The sequence below is a fragment of the Macaca thibetana genome, chromosome 8 (genome assembly GCF_024542745.1).
Source record: "Macaca thibetana thibetana isolate TM-01 chromosome 8, ASM2454274v1, whole genome shotgun sequence".
Classification (NCBI taxonomy): Eukaryota; Metazoa; Chordata; class Mammalia; order Primates; family Cercopithecidae; genus Macaca; species Macaca thibetana.
The window spans coordinates 104,316,828-104,335,412 of record NC_065585.1 but is presented as its reverse complement, the minus strand read 5'-3'; the positions used below and the strand labels follow the sequence as shown (position 1 = coordinate 104,335,412).

The following is an 18,585-nucleotide window of genomic DNA, read 5'->3' as shown; positions in this document are numbered from 1 at the left end:
TTTGCATTGGCTTCTTTCACTTAGCAATATGCATTTAAGGTTCCTCTGTGTCTTTTCATGTCTTGATAGCTCATTTATTTGTAGTGCTGAATAATGTCCCATTATTTGGATGTACCACAGTTTGACCATTTACCTACCGAAGGACATGTTGGTTGCTTCTAAGCTTTGGCAATTATGAAAAAAGCTGCTGTAAGTGTCTGCGTGCAGGGTTTTGTGTGACCATGTGTTCAGCTCCTTTGGGTAAATACCAAGGGATGTGATTGCTGGATCATATGTTAAGAGAGTATGTTTAGTTTTGTAAGAAACTGCCAAATTGTCTTCCAAAGTAGCTGTACTACTTTGTATTCCCACCAACAGTGAATGAGAATTGCTGTTGCTCTACATCTTTGTCAGAATTTGGTGTTGTCAGTGTTTTGGATTTTGGCCATTCCTATAGTCATGTAGTGGTATCTCATTGTTTCAATTTACATTTCCCTGATGACATAGGATGTAGACGATCTTTTTGTGTGTTTATTTGCCTTCTGTATATCTTCTTTGTGGCATCTGTGAAGGTCTTTGGCCTATTGTTTAATCAGATTGTTTCTTGTCTTATTTTTTAGTTTTAAGAGTTCTTTGCATACTTTGCATAAGAGTCTTTTATCAAATACGTCTTTTACAAATATTTTCTACTAGTCTGTAGCTTATCTTCTCACTCTTTTAATATTGTCTTTCACTGAGCATACATTTAATATTTTATTTTATTTTTGGGACAGAGTCTCCCTCTGTCGCCCAGGCTGGAGTGCAGTGGCCAGATCTCAGCTCACTGCAAGCTCCGCCTCCCGGGTTTACGCCATTCTCCTGCCTCAGCCTCCCAAGTAGCTGGGATTACAGGCGCCCGCCACCTCGACTGGCTAGTTTTTTGTATTTTTTCAGTAGAGACGGGGTTTCACCGTGTTAGCCAGGATGGTCTCGATCTCCTGACCTCGTGATCCACCCGCCTCGGCCTCCCAAAGTGCTGGGATTACAGGCTTGAGCCACCACGCCTGGCCCATTTAATATTTTAATTCTTTCATGGACGATGCCTTTTGTGTTGTATCTAAAAAGTAATTACCATATCCAAGATGATCTAGTTTTTCTCCTATGTTATTTCCCAGGAATTTTAGAGTTTTGAATTTTACACTTAGATCTTTGATCCACTTGGAGTTAATTGTGGAGGATGTAAGATCTGTGTCTAGATTTATTTATTTATTTTTTGCATACGAATATCTAGTTGTACCAGCACCATTTGTTGAAAAAACTATCTTTTATGTCTTTTGTCAGAGATCAGTTAGCTGTGTTTGTGTGGGACTCTTTCTGCGCTCTCTGTCTTGTTCTATTTGTCTTTTGTTTTGCCAGTAACACAGTCTTTAAGCTTGTGCATGCATCATGTAGTTCTCGTGCCGTGGTTTTCAGTTCCATCCGGCCATTTAAGGTCCTCTCTACACTGTTTATTCTAGTTAGCCATTTGTCTAATCTTTTTTCAAAGTTTTTAGCTTCCTTGCGATGGGTTTGAATATCCTCCTTTAGCTCGGAGAAGTTTGTTATTACCGACCTTCTGAAGCCTATTTCTGTCAGCTCCTCAAAGTCATTCTCTGTCCAGCTTTGTTCTGTTGCTCTGAGGAGCTGCAGTCCTTTGGAGGAGAAGCAGCACTCTGATTTTTAGAATTTTCAGCTTTTCTGCTCTGGTTTCTCCCCATCTTTGTGGTTTTATCTACCTTTAGTCTTTGATGCTGGTGACCTACAGATGGGGTTTTGGTGTGGATGTCCTTTTTGTTGATGTTGATGCTATTCCTTTCTGTTTGCTAGTTTTCATTCTGAGAGTCAGGTCCCTCAGCTGCAGGTCTGTTGGAGTTTGCTGGAGGTCCACTCCAGACTCTGTTTGCCTGGCTATCGCCAGTGGAGGCTGCAGAACAGCAAATATTGCAGAAGAGAAAATATTGCTGCCTGATCCTTCCTCTGGAAGCCTCATCCCAGAGGGGCACCCGCCTGTATGAAGTGTCAGTCGGCCCCTACTGGGAGGTGTCTCCCAGTTAGGCTACATGGGGTTCAGGGACCCACTTGAGGGGGCAGTCTGTCTGTTCTCAGAGCTCAAACACTGTGCTGGGAGAAGCACTGCTCTCTTCAGAGCTGTCAGACAGGGACATTTAAGTCTGCAGAAGATTCTGTTGCCTTTTGTTCACCTATGCCCTGTCCCCAGAGGTGGGGTCTACAGAGGCAGCAGGCCTTGCAGAGCTGTGGTGGGCTCCGCCCAGTTCGAGCTTCCTTGGCTGCTTTGTTTACCTACTCAAGCCTCAGCAATGGCAGATGCTCCTCCCCCTGCCAGGCTTCTGCCTTGCAGGTCGCAGGTCAATCTCAGACTGAGGTGCTAGCAGTGAGCAAGGCTCTGTGGGCGTAGGACCCCCCGAGCTAGGCACGGGATATAATCTCCTGGTGTGCCATTTGCTAAGAACGTTGGAAAAGCACAGTGTTTGGGTGGAATTGTCCTGATTTTCCAGGTACAATCTGTCACGGCTTCCCTTGGCTAGGAAAGGGAAATCCCTTGACCTCTTGCGCTTCCTGGGTGAGGCCCTGCCCTGCTTCAGCTCACCCTCTGTGGGCTGCATCCACTGTCCAACCAGTTCCAGTGAGATGAACCAGGTACCTCAGTTGGAAATGCAGAAATCACCATCTTCTGCGTCTGTCACACTGGGAGCTGCAGACCGGAGCGGTTCCTATTTGGCCGTCTTGGAATGGCAACACAGTCTTGATTACTGTAGCTTTAGAGTAAGTCTTGAAGTTAGGTACCACCAGTCCTCCAACTTTGTTCTTCTTTTTTACTATTATATTGGCTATTCTGGGTCTTTTGCCACCCCATGTAAACTTTAAAGTCAGTTTTATCTATATTCACAAATTAATTTGCTGGGATTTTGATTAGGATTGCATTGAATGTATAGATCAAGTTGGGGAACCGACATCTTGACAATATTGAGTCTGCCTGTATGTAAGCATGAAATATCTCTCTGTTTATTTAGTTCTTTGATTCCTTCATCAGATAGTGTTATTGTTTCCCCATAGAGATCTTATACATATTTTGTTAGATTTATAACTAACTCTCATTTTTGGGGGTCCTAATGTACCTGATATTATGTTTTTAATTTCAAATTCTACTTGTTCATTGCTGGCATATAGAAAAGCAATTGACTTTTGTATACTAACCCTGTATCCTATAACCTTTCTGTAATTGCTTTTTAGTTCCAGGAGTCTTTTTCAATTCTTTTTGATTTTATATATAGATGATCATATTATCTCTGTACAAAGTTTTTCTTTCTTTCCAGTCAGTATACCTTTTACTTCCTTTTCTTTTCTCACTGCAGTAGCTAGGACTACCAATAATCTGATTCTGCTTTACCTTCCTCATATTTTTTTTTTAGTGTTGACAGTGTATTTATTTTTATTTTTAATAGTTATGCTTCTAAAACATATTTAAATTTTATTTTTAATCCAAATTGAAAATATATTTTATAATTATATCACTTAATATATTTATATTTACTGTAATTACTGATACATTTAATCAAATCTAAATGCCGTTGATTATAAGATATAGCACTTTTTACATACCACTGAGAATGAAATATGGTGTCAATGAAGTTAATACTTCAATTGTAATCTGAAATGAATCTCAGTCTCAAAGTTATTTAAATATGAAAATAATGTTTTAGAATCAATTAAATATAGCATTTGGGTTTAAATCTACCATCTTATGTCTTTCCTTTATTTGTCTTACTTCTTTTATGGTTTTATTAAACCATAAAGTAAGTTTTATTAAAACTTATTTTATAAAATGGTTTTATTAAACCATTAAGTCTTCGGTCTTAAATATTTAAGTTGATGGATGTTCCAATTGCCCTGATTTGGTCTTTACACATTGTATGAATGGATCAAGTGATTACATGTATCCTGTGAATATATACATCTACTGTGTATCAGTTAAAAATGGGACGACAACAACAACAACAACAAAATCTTCTGTGTTATTTCTTTTGGGTTGATAGAGTGTTTTTACTTTTATTTTCACTTTGTAGAAATGGGGTCTTGTTATGTTGTCCAGGCTGGTTTTGAACTCCTAGGCCTAAGCAGTTCTCCCACCTTAACCTCCTGATGTGCTGGGATTACAGGCATGAGCCACTGTGCACTGCCAGATAGTGATTTTAGCATATACTGTTTTCCTTCTAGACATATTTCTAGAATGGAAATTATACAGTCTTTTATTTTTTTTTAAAGTTACCCTAGAAATTGTTACATATATTCTTGATTTATCTTGTCTACCATTAAATCTTATCCTTCCCCACACAGTTCAAAGACTATATAGTACTTTAACTCCGTTCATCACTTTCTTGACTCATATAGCTGTGTGCCAGGAAGATACTAGTGATTGTTGAATGAAAATTGTTTATCATTATTCATTTAGATTTTGACCACTGCCCTTGCTCTTTGGTCCTCTTGCATCTCTGACCTTCCATTTGGTGTCCATTTTTAGGTCTGATCAAAGAACCAATTTTGACTTTCCTTTAGTGTGTGTTTAGTAGTAGTATATCTCTTAGTTTTTGTTTTTCTCCTCAGGGTGTCTCTATTTCTCTCTCTTTTTTGAGGATATTTTTGTTGAATATAGAATCGTCATCAGTTATTTTTCATCATACTGGGATTTTTCCATTGTCTTTTGCCTTCCATGTTGTTGAGATGTCAGATGTCAGACCATTATTCCATTGAAGTGTCTCTCTCTATTTACCTATGGCTGTTTTCACAATTTTGTCTTCAAACTTTTTTTGAAATTTCATTATCATGTTCCTATTGTAGAAAGAAAAAAAAAACATGCATACATACATATGTAATGTATATATAACACATTTACACATATAAGTCTTCATATCCTGCTTAGAAATTTTTTAGTGTTTTAAAGTTTGTGGCTTGATATTTTTCATCAGTCAGAAAATTCTCAGTCATGTCGTTACATATTGCTTCTTTACATATTGCCTGTGTACACAGGGTGTCTGCACATTTGCTGTGTCTCTTATGCCTCTGTGATTCTAGTGAACTGTGTGTTAGACCTCACTATGTCTCCTTTGTCTCTTATTTTTTAAAATATATGTTTCCTATCTTTGTGTGTGTTTTTTTTTTTTCTTCTGGGTAATTTCTTCTGATATCTTTCACCTCACTGATTTCTGCCTTCATATGTATTTTGTCTGTTGTTAAACTTATCCATTGAGTTATTAATTTTGCTTATTTCATTTGTCAAATTTCTGTCAGGTTCTTTTTCAAATCTGATACTAGTTTTGTAGATTTTAGTTTCCCGCCCAAATTTTCATGCTTGTCACTTTTGCCCCTGATCATAGTAAGCATACATGTTTTATGGCTATCATTTGATAATCCTAGAACTAGAATTAGGAGTCTTTATTGGATTCTATCTGCTCAGTTTTTTCTTTCTTGTAGTGTATTGTGGCTTCATGTGGTATTTTATGTTGTGTAGCCATTATATTTAAAATTTTTTTAAAGAATAATTTCTAGGCCGTGCGCGGTGGCTCATGCCTGTAATCCCAGCACTTTGGGAGGCTGAGGCAGGCAGATAACGAGGTCAGGAGATCGAGACCATCCTGGGTAACACGTGAAACCCCATCTCTACTAAAAATACAAAAAAATTAGCCGGCCTTGGTGGCGGGCGCCTGTAGTCCCAGCTACTCAGGAGGCTGAGGCAGGAGAATGGCGTGAACCCAGGAGGTGGAACTTGCAGTGAGCTGAGATCGTGCCACTGCATTCCAGCCTGGGTGACAGAGCAAGACTCCGTCTCAAAAAAAAAAAAAAAAAAAAAAAAAAAAAATTTTGAACTAGGATGAGGTTATGCTAGGTAATTTTTTTTTCTTTTATTTTTCCTCAGATTCCTTTTTACTACCAAGGTGATACTAAACTTTCTTTTTTTGAGGGCAGATTTCCTACCCTCTACTTCGCAGGCTATTTAATAAATATTAATTTTCTATCATTTTGTTTGGCGTCTTCTTTTTTTAGATGCCAGTGATGTTGTAGATGTTTCATTTTTTTCCCCTCAGATAACTCAGTCTTTGGGTTCCAGTTCTATTTAATAAAATGCATAATCTACCCTTGTAATAAGATTTTTTGTTATTATTTATGATATTTTGGGGACAGTGGTATTCTCATGCGTTGCTCTTAGATTCCGGAAAGTGTGAGTTGCTCTTCCTGGAAGGTGCCTTTCTAGAGAATTGACTTTCTTGACTCTGCCCCTCAATGTCATCTCCGTCAGCAAGTTTCCATAATCAGGTGTTTTTTTTCTTAATCTAATTCAGTACCAGCACTTAGAATCTTCTCTTAAGACTTCCTAATCCTAGGCTGTGGGAATCAGCATAGTAATGGTGGAAATGTGTTCTGGGAATTTTCAGAGTACTCAAAGAAATAATGTTTTAAATGATAGTGGAAATTTTTTCTTTGTCGTTTCCAGGTAAAACGGTTTCATTATTGTCAATCTCCTTTTGAAGCCATTTTGGGAAAATCACCTAGATGTGAGAAAAGAGAGGAGGAGAGGCTATAAATCATTAATATTGTAGAGTCTAGAGGTGATAGAGAGTAGAAATACTTGAGTTGCTCTTCAAGCCACGTTATCAGGTGAAAGATCACTCTTTTTGTTGCTGTAGGTGCCAGGCAGGGATGGCTAGTGAAAGGGCATCTTCACTGTGGCCTCCAGAGCATTTTAAGGTCTCACCGAAGGCCAACACAGGGGGATGTTGTTACTATCTCCATCTGTTAAAAAGCACCAGAAATGTCTATGATTTTTGTTATGCTTTTTAGTTCTATAGTCAATTCATTGTGGGTGAAACTTTTTTTGGGGGGTAGATTGCTGAAGGATCAAGCATTTGAAACACTGCTTATGAGAAAATATCTTTCAATTACGAAATAATGAGCATATTTAAAAAACAACTTGTTTAAAGGTGATAGACTTTATATAGGTTAAAATTAGGGACGAAAATATAGGACTGTACATATGCCTGCACAAGTTCTATGGCTATTGTCTAATTAAATATATATAATTTAGAAATATATATTTATGTAGCATATATATTTAAATATATATTTAAGTGTGTGTATGTGTATTTTTTTTTGTTTTTTGTTTTTTGTTTTTTTTGGAGACAGGGTCTCGCCCTGTTGCCCAGGCTTCAGAGCAGTGGCATGATCATAGCTCACTGCAGCCTTAAACTCCTCCCACCCCAGCCTCCTGAGTAGCTGGGACTACAGGTGTGCACCACCATGCCCAGTTTATTTTTTGTAGAGACAGGGTCTCACTGTGTTGCCCAGGTGGCGTCGAACTCCTGGGCTCAAGTGATCCTCTTGCCTTAGCTTCCCCAAGTGTTGGGATTACATTATTAAATATATTCCTACAAAAAACATTATTGCATGTATACCATGTAGCAGGCACTGTACTTACCACATAAAGATTAACAGTACAAAATAAAAAACAGTTACAAGCCTCTGTTTAAACTGCAGTCTCCTTTGTTTATCAAATAATTACGATATACTGCTTTGACATTTTTACTTGATGTCTAGGCTCAAACTCCTGTGGTCCGTCCTAAAGTCATCCTAAAATCTGATCTACCCGTAGTCTTCCCCATGTGAATTAATGGTAACTCCTTCCTTCTAGTATCCCAGGACAGCAGCCTGGGAGTCATTCTTGATTTCTCTTTTTTCTCACTCTTCATCTTAATGGCTGTTCCTTTAAAACAAAAGCAATTCAACCACTTCTTACAGCTCCCACTGTTATCATTTTGGTCCATCATCATCTGTTTAGTAGATTTCTCTAAGGGCCTTCTTTGTAGTCTTCCTCCTTAGTAGAACAGGTATGGTGATCCTATTAAAACATTAGTCAAATCATGTTACTCCTGCTCAACACTTTCCATGGTCTTCCCCTTCTAACTTCCCTATTTGACTTACAGTAGAAAGCCACATTCCTACAATGGCCTATTCCCATCTTTGCTGACTGTGTCTCTCATGACTCATTTCCTCACTGACTCAGTCTGCCAGGAAAGCTTCTACCTCAGAGTTTTTGCATTTGCTATTCCTTCTCTCTATAATGTTTTTCTCCCGGATACACAGTTTTGATTGAACTCTCACGGGTTTGAGATGCCTGTCCTGACTACCCTTTTAAAATCACAAGCATCCCTTCCTCTGCAGAGCTCATCACACCCACACTCCCTCACCTTTTTTCCCCATAGCACTTATTACCTTGTAATATGCTACCTAATTTATTATATAAGTAAATCACTGAATCATAATCATAACCTTTACAGAGGCAGGGATTTTTATCTGCTATTTCACAGTTTCATCCCTTGTACCAAGAAGAATGCCTTGTACATAATAGATATTCAGTAAATATTTGTTGAATGAATGATTGGTTGATATTGCATAAAAGGACTCCTCCTTACAATATTCTTAGTAGCAAGAAAAAGAATAAGGAAGACAAGTCTTTCTGTTCTTGTTAAAAGCCTTGTGCTAAGTCTTTTCTTTCCATGAGTCAGAATTTTGCCTTTGCCTATTCTTTTGTCTCAAACCATTGATAGTTTATGTTCTTTCTTTTTTCTTTCTCTGCCAGCGAGTCTTTTAAAATCCTTCCACATCCCACATCTATAGACTTTTTTTTTTTTTTTTTTTTTTTTTTTGGTCAAACAGCAGTTAACAGTACCAAAATGTTTTAGGCAGACTGCATTCCAATCCAAGAGGCAGGAGTCAGTACTATCAACTTTTCTGCAAACCAGTTAGCAAAGAAGAGTTTAACATGACTGCTCAGGGCGAAAAATATGTTTCTTAGAGTTCTTTGGATGTACAAAAGACCCAGCCATAGATAGAGCTGCTTCTTCATTAACTAGAATGCAACATAACTTTCACTCCTGCTGCTACTTCTGGTACCATTGCTCAAACTGATGAAAAAGAGATTCAGGGTACCAAATTCCCCTGAAAAAATACAAATGTATATAAGATATAAATTTTATTGTATTTAAGGTGTACAACATGTGTTGATATAAATATAGATGGTGAAATGGTTAGTCAAGCAGATTAACACGTCCATCATTCTGCATTGTTGCCCATTTTTTGTGTGTGTGGCAAAAAGCACCTAAAATCTCCTCTTTTAGCAAAAATCTTGAATGTAATACAGTATTATTATCTATAGTCCTCATGCTGTACCTGAGATATCTAGACTTGTTTGTCCTACATATCTGCTAGTTTGTATCAGACTTACATGTCCCATTTCCTCCACCTCCACCATAATTAGTGTTTTATTTTCTGTCTCTGGGTTTTTGACTTCTTTTTTTAGATTCGAAAATAAGTGAGATCATGCAACATTTTTCTTTTTGTGTCTGGCTTGCTTCATGTAGCATAACATCCTCCAGGTTCCTCCATGTTGTGGTAAATGTCAGGATCTCCTTTTATAAGGATGAATAATAATCAGTCTTATATGTGCCACAGTTTGTCCATTCAGCTGTTGACAGACACTTTGTTTGTTTCCATATCTTGGCTAATACTGCACTGAAAATGGGAGAATGAGGTGGTGTTTTCATTTTCTTTGGGTGTGTACCCAAAAGTGAGATTGCTGGGTCATATGATAGTTCTGTTTTTAATTTCTTTAGGGAACTCCTATTGTTTTCCACAGTGGCTGCACCAATCTACATTCCCACCAACAGTGCTCAAGGATTCCCTTTTTTCTGTACTCTTCACTTGTCACCTCTTTTATTTATTTATTTGAGACGGAGTCTCTCTGTTTCCCAAGCTGGAGTGCAGTGGTATGATCTCGGCTCACTACAACCTCTGCCTCCCAGGTTCAAGCAGTTCTCCTGCCTCAGCTTCCCAAGTAGCTGAGATTACAGGTGTGCACCACCACACCTGGCTAATTTTTGTATTTTAGTAGAGATGGGGTTTCACCACGTTGGCCAGGCTGGTCTCAAACTCCTGACCTCAAGTGATCTGCCCGCCTCGGGCTCCCAAAGTGCTGGGATTACAGTGGTGAGCCACCATGCCTGGCCATTTTTGATGGTAGTCATCCTAATAAGGGTGAGGTGATATTTCATTGTGGTTTTGATTTGCACTTCTTTGATGATTAATGATATTGAGCATCTTTTCATACACTTGTTGGCCATTTTTATGTCATCTTTGGAGAAATGTCTATTTAAGTCTTTTGTTCATTTTAAAAATGGAGTTATTTGTTTTTCTACTATGGAGTTGTGTGAGTTCTAAAAAATGTAGTTTGGATATGAGATACATGGTTATAAGATACACCTTAACATGGTTTGCAGAGATTTTCTCCCAATCTGCAGACTTTTCATTTCATCGGTTATCTTTGCTGTGCAGAGCTTTTCAGTTTGATAGCTATAGTAATCAAAATGGTATGGTAGTGGTATAAAAACAGACATGTAGACCGATGGAACAGAATAGAGAGCCCAGAAACAAATCCAAACGTGTAGTCAATTAATTTTTGACAAGGGCATCAGGAGGATACAATGGGGAAAAGATAGTTCCCTTCAATAAATGGTTCTGGGGTAACTGGATTTCTACATACAAAAGAATGCAATTGGACCCTCTTCTTACACCATACACAAAAATCAACTCAAAATGGATAAAATACCTAAATGTAAGACTTGAAACCATAAAACTTTCTAAGAAGAAAACATTGAGGAAAAGCTCCTTGACATTGGCCTTAACAATGATTTTTTGGATATCACACCAAAAAACTCAGGCTACAAAAGTAAAAATAAAATAGAATTTTAATGTGACATGGATTCCTCAAAGATATAGGTGGTGTATAGGTCTATTTTCCACTAGTTTTCAAAGGTAAAAGCAGCCAGTGGGACTATCTGAAAGTATTTTATAGTCATTGAGTAAAACAGTAGCTAAAAAGAAAATCCCAGGTAGGACATATCAAAATTGCATTTGTATAAATCTCACATAGCTTAAGTGGGACATTTCTTAAAGGCCAACTAACCTTCAAAGTACTAACCATGGTTCCCAGGAATTATCATAAAAGTTATTATATGTAAAGCTCAAACTGAAAACTTGTCATATAGGAGTAGCTGAAATTCTATACTGCGCAGTCTGCCTCTTGATGGCCAGTGTGTATCTGAACTGGAGTTTTCCATTTGCATTATTTTTGCAGAGCTCCTAATAAGTGGTAATGGGCAGGGGTGAACAGAAAAATGTTATCCTTCAGAGTAGAAAAAAGACTGGAGACAACGTACAGCTACCTTCCAATATTTGAAGAACCTTTACTGTGTTAGATAAATAAAACTTTATTTTTCATGGGACTAAATAATTTTTAAAGTCTCTTCTGATGCTGAGAATTATTTTGTATTTCAATGTAAGTGATATTTTGGAAGTACAATATATTGTAAGAAAATAGTGAATTATTATATAGTAGCTGAAGTCATGTTCAATATTTATCACGAGTAGGTGTGAATTCTCATTTCTGTGCACATAATTATTAGCCTCTTTTCTGTCATTTAAAATATGCACTTTGTGGGTTAAACACATGACTTAACATTTTCAAAGTGAGTAATCGCTGTGACATAAGATCTTTTTCTTAATGTTTATTATAGGGGTTCCAGAAACTTCAGCAGTTGCAGTGCAGAGGACTTTGAGAAGTTGACTTTAAATAAAGGAGGAAACTGCCTTCTTAATATTCCAAAGCCTGATGAAGCCTATAGTGCTCCCTCCTGTGGTAATAAGTTGGTGGACGCTGGGGAAGAGTGTGACTGTGGTACGCCAAAGGTCAGTTTAATTTTTGATTTTTGCTTTGTAAAATTGCCATGATATTTGCAAGAAATAAAATTGCTTGTTTTGGGCAACTCTGACATAGGGGCTAAAGTAAAATTTAGTGGCACAATGAGGATTGTTATTTTGTTTGTATGGCTGTGTTCCAGGGATTGGTCATCTCCTCCTTCTCAGAGTATGACTAATGGTGCCATCTGTTTTGAAGTCAGGGAATGTGCCATGTTTATTCTCTCTTTTTTTTTTTGCTATCTTCTATGGTTTATGGTTATTAGCTTATTTGGTTTAAAGAATGAATTTCACGTGGCTCTTTATTTGTAAGCTTTCGCCATTCTGGTACTGCCATTGCAGGAATATTTATTTAGCTGGACTCATTTTAAAAATGAATTGGAGCTGGCCCATCTTCCAGAGTCCTTCAGTATTCAGAGTTCTTGCTACTCAAAGTAGCACTCTCTCTTTGTTAACCTTCAGTGTATGTACTGGTCTCTGGCTTTTTGACCTGTTATGCACACTCATTGCTCTAAACCCACGCCCATCTTTGTTAGGATTGTTCCGTAGCCATATTCCTTACCATACTTAGCCACGCTCCTCTCAACATGGCCTGCTTGAGCCCTTTCCTCCTAGGCCTTGTCTTAAGTTTGAAAGACACTTGTTCAACTGTATGTAAGTTCTACTGTATTCTCAATCTTCTCCACAAGTGCGTCTTTTTCTTCCCTACCTGACCATGCCTGGCTTTTACCAGGTGACTTTGCTTTCCAGAAATGTAGTATGTGTCTTATGATGGAGCTGTGTTGGGCTTTTGTTGCAGTATTGATGCACGTCAGGGACTTTTGGTAAGTATCTTACACAGTATAACCCTCATAATAACCCCAAGAGATTGGTAGTTTTAATAGTCCCATTTTCAGGTGAGGAAAATGAGACCTGAGCAGGTTATGTTTAATTTCTAAATTAAGATGCCATCAGGATGACTAAGACCTTTCTCTTTCTAGGCATTCTTAACTTCTTCCTGACGTATTTTATTAGTCTTTTCTCCCAACTTCACAAACAAACTTACTGAAATAATAATCTATATTTGCTTCTTGAGCTTTCTCACTACAAAATTACTCTTAAAAATACTTCCTCCTCCTCAAGTATCACAGGGTGTTTTTTGGTATAAAAGTTTCAAATAGGGCTGGGTGTGGTGGCATGTACCCATAATCCTAGCACTTTGAGAGGCTGAGGTGAGAGGATTGCTTGAGGCCAGGAGTTTGAAACTAGCCTGAGCAATATAGCAAGACCCTGTCTCTTAAAAAAAAAAAAAAAAAAAAAAAAAAAAAACCCCGAAAAGCCAAATAGTCTTAGTTATCCAGAGGCTGAGGCAAGGAGGATTGCTTGAGCCTAGTAATTTGAGGTTACAGTGAGCTATGATTGGATCACCGCACTCCAGTTTAGGCAAGAGAGTGAGACCCTGTCTCAAAAAAAAAAAAAAAAAAAAAAAAAATTCAAGTAGTAAGTAAAAGCAACTTTACACACCTTTATTTCCCCCATAAATCTCTTACTTCCTTTTTATTTTTTATAAGTTTGATGTATTTCTTTTTAGACTCTATTGCATACATTTATATACAGTATACAGTAGGTACATTTATAAATATTGGGCTTGTTTTAGGATTTATTTTGACTTTAATGTGGTAAGAATACTTCGCATGAAACTGACCCTTCTAAGAGATTTTTAAATGTCCAATACAGTGTTGTTAACTCTGGGTATTATGTTGTACAGCACATCTCTAGAACTTTTTCTTTTTCTTTTTTTTTTTTTTGAGACGCAGTCTCGCTCTGTAGCCCAGGCTGGAGTGCAGTGGCCGGATCTCAGCTCACTGCAAGCTCCGCCTCCCGGGTTTACGCCATTCTCCTGCCTCAGCCTCCCGAGTAGCTGGGACTACAGGCGCCCGCCACCTCGCCTGGCTAGTTTTTTGTATTTTTTTTTAGTAGAGACGGGGTTTCACCGTGTTCAGGATGGTCTCGATCTCCTGACCTCGTGATCCGCCCGTCTCGGCCTCCCAAAGTGCTGGGATTACAGGCTTGAGCTACCGCGCCCGGCCTCTAGAACTTTTTCATTGTGTGTAACTGAAACTTTATAACTGTTGATCAGCAGCTCCCCATTTTCCGTTCCACAAGCCCCTGGCAACCACTATTCTGTTCAGTGCTTCTATGAACTTGACTATTTTAGATACCTAATATAAGTGAAATCACATAGTATTATATCCTTTGTGGCTGCCTTATTTCACTTAGCATGGTATTGTAGACTCAAGTTTCATCTATGTTATTGCAATGACAAGATTTCCTTTGTTTTTGGGAAATACTATTCTGTTGTATGTGTGTATATGTATGTATATATGTACATTTCTTTATCACATTTTCTTTATCCATTCAATTGTTGACAGACATTTAGGTGGTTTCTATATCCTGGCTACTGTGAATAATGCTGCAGTGAACATAGGAATGCTAATGTCTCTTCAAGATCTTGATTTCATTTTAGATAAGTACCCAGAAGTGGAATTGCTAGATCACATGGTAGTTATATTTTTAATTTTTAAAAGAACTTTTGTACTATTTTCCATAGTGCCTGCACCATTTTGCATTCTTCCCAACAGGGCACAAGGGTTCCAGTTTCTCCACATTCTTGCTGACACTTGTTGTCTTTTGTTTTTTTCCATGATAGCAATCCTAACATGAAGGGGTGGCCTGCCCCTCCACACCTGTGGGCGTTTCTCGTTAGGTGGAACGAGAGACTTGAGAAAAGAAATGAGACACAGAGACAAAGTATAGAGAAAGAAAAAGTGGGCCCAGGGGACTGGCACTCAGCATACAGAGGACCCATGCCGTCACCGGTCTCTGAGTTCCCTTAGTATTTATAGAATAAGTTTAAGGGAAAGTGCTGTGCCTTGACATGCATTTGCAAATATCTCCATAAACCTTTTTAGTGCATAAAGAGCAGCATTGCCCTAGCAAGTCCCACCTTTGCCCTAAGGCGGTTTTCTCCTTTCTCAGTAAACAGAACATACAATCCAGTTTTACACCGAGATGTTCCATTGCCCAGGGATGGGCAGGAGACAGATGCTTTTCTCTATCTCAAACTGCCAACAACTGCCAAGAGGCCTGCTTTCCTCTTGCACTAGTCCTCCTCAGCACAGACCCTTCACGGGTGTCAGGCTGGGGGGCGATCAGGTCTTTCCCTTCCCACGAGGCCATATTTCAGACTGTTACTTGGGGAGAAACCTTGGACAATACCTAGCTTTCCTAGGCAGAGGTCCCTGCGACCTTTGGCAGTGTGCGTTATCCCTGGGTACTTGAGGTTAAGGGAATGGTGATGACTTTTAACCAGCAAGCTGCCTTCAGGCACTAGTTTAACAAAGCACATCCTGCACAGCCCAAAATCCCTTAAACCTTGAGTCAAGGACAGGTTGGGGGTATGGTCACAGATTAACAGCATCTCAAATACAGAACAAAATGGAGTCTCTTATGTCTACTTCTTTCTATATAGACACAGTAACAGTCTGATCTCTCTTTTTCCCACACTAACAGGTATGAAATGATATTTCATTGTGGTTTTGATTTGCATTTCCATGACGATGAGTGACATCGAGCATCTTTTCATATACCTGTTGGCTATTTGTGTGTCTTCATGGAGAAATGTCTGTTAAGTCTTAGGCCCATTTTAATTCATTTTTTTTTGTTTCTTTTAACATTTTTATGTATTTAGGGGATATAAATGCAGATTTCTTGCATGTATATATTGCATATTGGTGAAGTGAGGGCTTTTCATGTACCCGTTGTTCAAACAGTGAACATTGTACCCAATAGGTAATTTTTCTGCCCTCACATCCCTCCCGTGCTCCCACCTGTTGGGGTCTCCAGTGTCTGTTATTCCACTCTGTACGTCCGTGAATACTGATTGCTTAGCTCCCACTTATTAAGTGAGAACATGCAGTATTTGACTTTCTGCCTCTGAGTTATTTCAGTTAGGATAATTATAACCCATTTTAAATCAGGTTATTAGTTTTTCATTTTTTGCTATTGAGCTGTAGCACTTCCTATCTATTTTGAAAGTTTAGCCCTTATCAGATATGTGGTTTGCAGATATTTCCCCCTATTCCATAACTTGGCTTTTCACCCTGTGGATTGCTTCCTATGCTGTGTAGAAGGTTTTTAGTTTGATATAGTCCCACTTGTCTATTTTTGGCTTCTGTTGCTTTTAATTTTGGCATCATATCCATGAAATCATTGCCAAGACCAATGTCATGAAGCTTTTCCTCTGTTTTCTTCTAAGAGTTTTAATGTTTCAGGCCTTATGTTTAAGTCTTTAATCCATTTTAAGTTAATTTTTGTGTATGGCATAAGTAAGGTTCCAATTTCATTCTTTTGCATGTTGATATCCAGTTTTCCAGGGAGGAAGGGACTACTTTTTCACCATTCTTTTTCTTGGCATCCTTGTTGAAGATCGGGTGATCTCATATGTGTTGGTTTTTATTTCTGCATTCTTTATTTTGTTCCATTGGTCTGTATGTCTAAATCTTATTTTATTTTAGATTCAGGGGGGTACATATGGATATTTGTTACATAGGTATATTGTGTCCTGGTGGGGATTGGGCTTCTGGTATACCCATTACCCAAACAGTGAACGTTGTACCTTATACATAATTTGTCAGCCCTCACCCTTCTCCCACCCTTTCCCCTTTGGGAGTTCCCAGTGTCCATCACCTCCATCTTTATGTCCATGTGCACCCACTGTTTAGCCCACACTTACAAGTGAGAATATGCAGTGTTTGATTTTGTGTTTCTGAGTTAGTTCACTTAGGATAATGGCATCCAGCTCCATCCATGTTGCTGCAAAGGACATGATTTCATTCTTTTTTTTGGCTACATAGTATTCCATGGTGTGCGTGCGTGCGTGTGTGTGTATGTGTGTGTGTGTGTGTATGATTTTTCTTATCCAGTCAACTGTTGATGGACACTTACATTAGTTTCATGACTTTGCTGTTGTAAATAGTGCTGCAATGAGCATATCAGTGCAGATATCTTTTTTATATAATGATTTATTTTCCTTTGAGTAGATACCCAGTAGTGGAATTGCCGGGTCAAATGGTAGTTCTAGTTTTAGTTCTTTGAAAAATCTTTATACTGTTTTCCATAGAGGTTGAACTAATTTACATTCCCAGCAACAGTGTATAAGCATTCCCTTTTTTCTGCATCTGCACCAATATCAGCCTTTTTTTTTTTTTTTGACTTTTTGATGATAGCCATTCTGACTGTTACAAGATGATATCTCATTGTGGTTTTAATATGCGTTTCTCTGATGTTCAGTGATGTTGAGCATTTTTTCATGTGTTTGGCAGCTGCTTGTATTTCTTCTTCTGAGGAATGGATTTTATTGAATCTGTAGATCACTTTGGGTAATATGGACAATTTACCAATTTTAATTCTTCCAGTCCATGAACATAGGATGTCTTTCCAAGTATTTGTATCATCTTTTATTTATTTTAGCAATGTTTTGTAGTTTTTAGTGTGTAATCTTTTTCACTTGTTAAGCTTATTCACAAATATTTTGTTTTCAATACTATTGTATATAGCTTTGTTTCCTTAATTTCCTTTTCGTAGTTCATTGTTAGTATGTGGAAATGACCTTATTTTTGCATGTCAGTTTTGTATCCTGCAACTTTACTGTATTTATTTATTAGTTATAACAGTTTTTTGATGGACTCTTTGGGATTTTCTATATGTATGATCTTGTCATCTTAAAAGAGGGACGGTTTTGCTTCATTTCCAATTTAGATGCCTTTTAGTTCTTTTTCTTGCTAATTGCTCTGGCTAGGACTTCCAATACCAAGTTGAATAGAAGTGGCAAGATTGGGCATCCTTGCATCATTTCTGAACTTAGAGGAAAAACTTTTTGTTTTTCACAACTAGATATGATTTTAGCTATGGGAATTTCATATATGCCCTAATTATGTTGAAGTTATTTTCCTTTATTTCTAGTTTGTTGAGAGCTTTTTGCATGAAAGCATATTGAATTTTATCAAGGGCTTTTTCTGTATCTGTTGACATGATCATGCGATTTTTTATCCTTCATTTTGTTAATGTGACATATCTCATTAATTAATTATTATTTATTTATTTATTTATTTTTTTGAGACAGAGTCTTACTGTTGCCCAGGCTGATAACACAGCCTGTGTTTGCCAGTGCTGCAAACACAGCTCACTGCAGCTTTGACCTAATGGGCTCAAGTGATTCTCGTGCCTCAGCCTCTTGAGTAGTTGGGACTACAGGCATATGCCACCATGCTTGACAAATTTTTGTATTTTTTGTAGAGAAGGAATTTTGCCACGTTGCCTAGACTGGTCTCGAACTCCTGAACTCAAGCAGTCTGGCTGCCTAAGACACCCAGAGTGCTAGGATTACAGGTGTGCACCACTGCACCTGGTCTCATTAATTGATTTTTGTATATCAAGCCATCCCAATTTATACCCAAGGATAAATTCTACTAGGTCAGGTGTATTTTACTTTCAATGTGCAGCTGAATTTGGTTTGCTAGTATTTTGTTGAAGATTTTGCATCTGTATTTATTTGGCACATTGGCCTGTAGTTTTTTTATTTATGGCATCAGTTGAAATGTCTCCTTTCTCATTTCTGATTTTGAGTCTTCTCTTTCTTTTTCTTAGTTAAGGTTGGTCAATATTGCTTATCTTTTGAAAAATACTAACTCTTGGTTTTGCTGATTTTTCAATTCTTTTTCTAGT

At 37.9% G+C, this 18,585-nt stretch overlaps 1 protein-coding gene across 1 annotated transcript in view; it reads left to right on the top strand.

Annotated features, from left to right (window-relative positions):
- The window catches only part of ADAM9 (ADAM metallopeptidase domain 9), a 113,066-nt gene that overhangs the window by 33,199 nt on the left and 61,282 nt on the right, over window positions 1–18,585 (top strand). Inside the window, exon 12 of the mRNA XM_050801305.1 lies at window positions 11,640–11,811. Coding sequence (XP_050657262.1) covers window positions 11,640–11,811 — 172 coding nt within the window. The remainder of the gene's footprint in view (window positions 1–11,639; window positions 11,812–18,585) is intronic.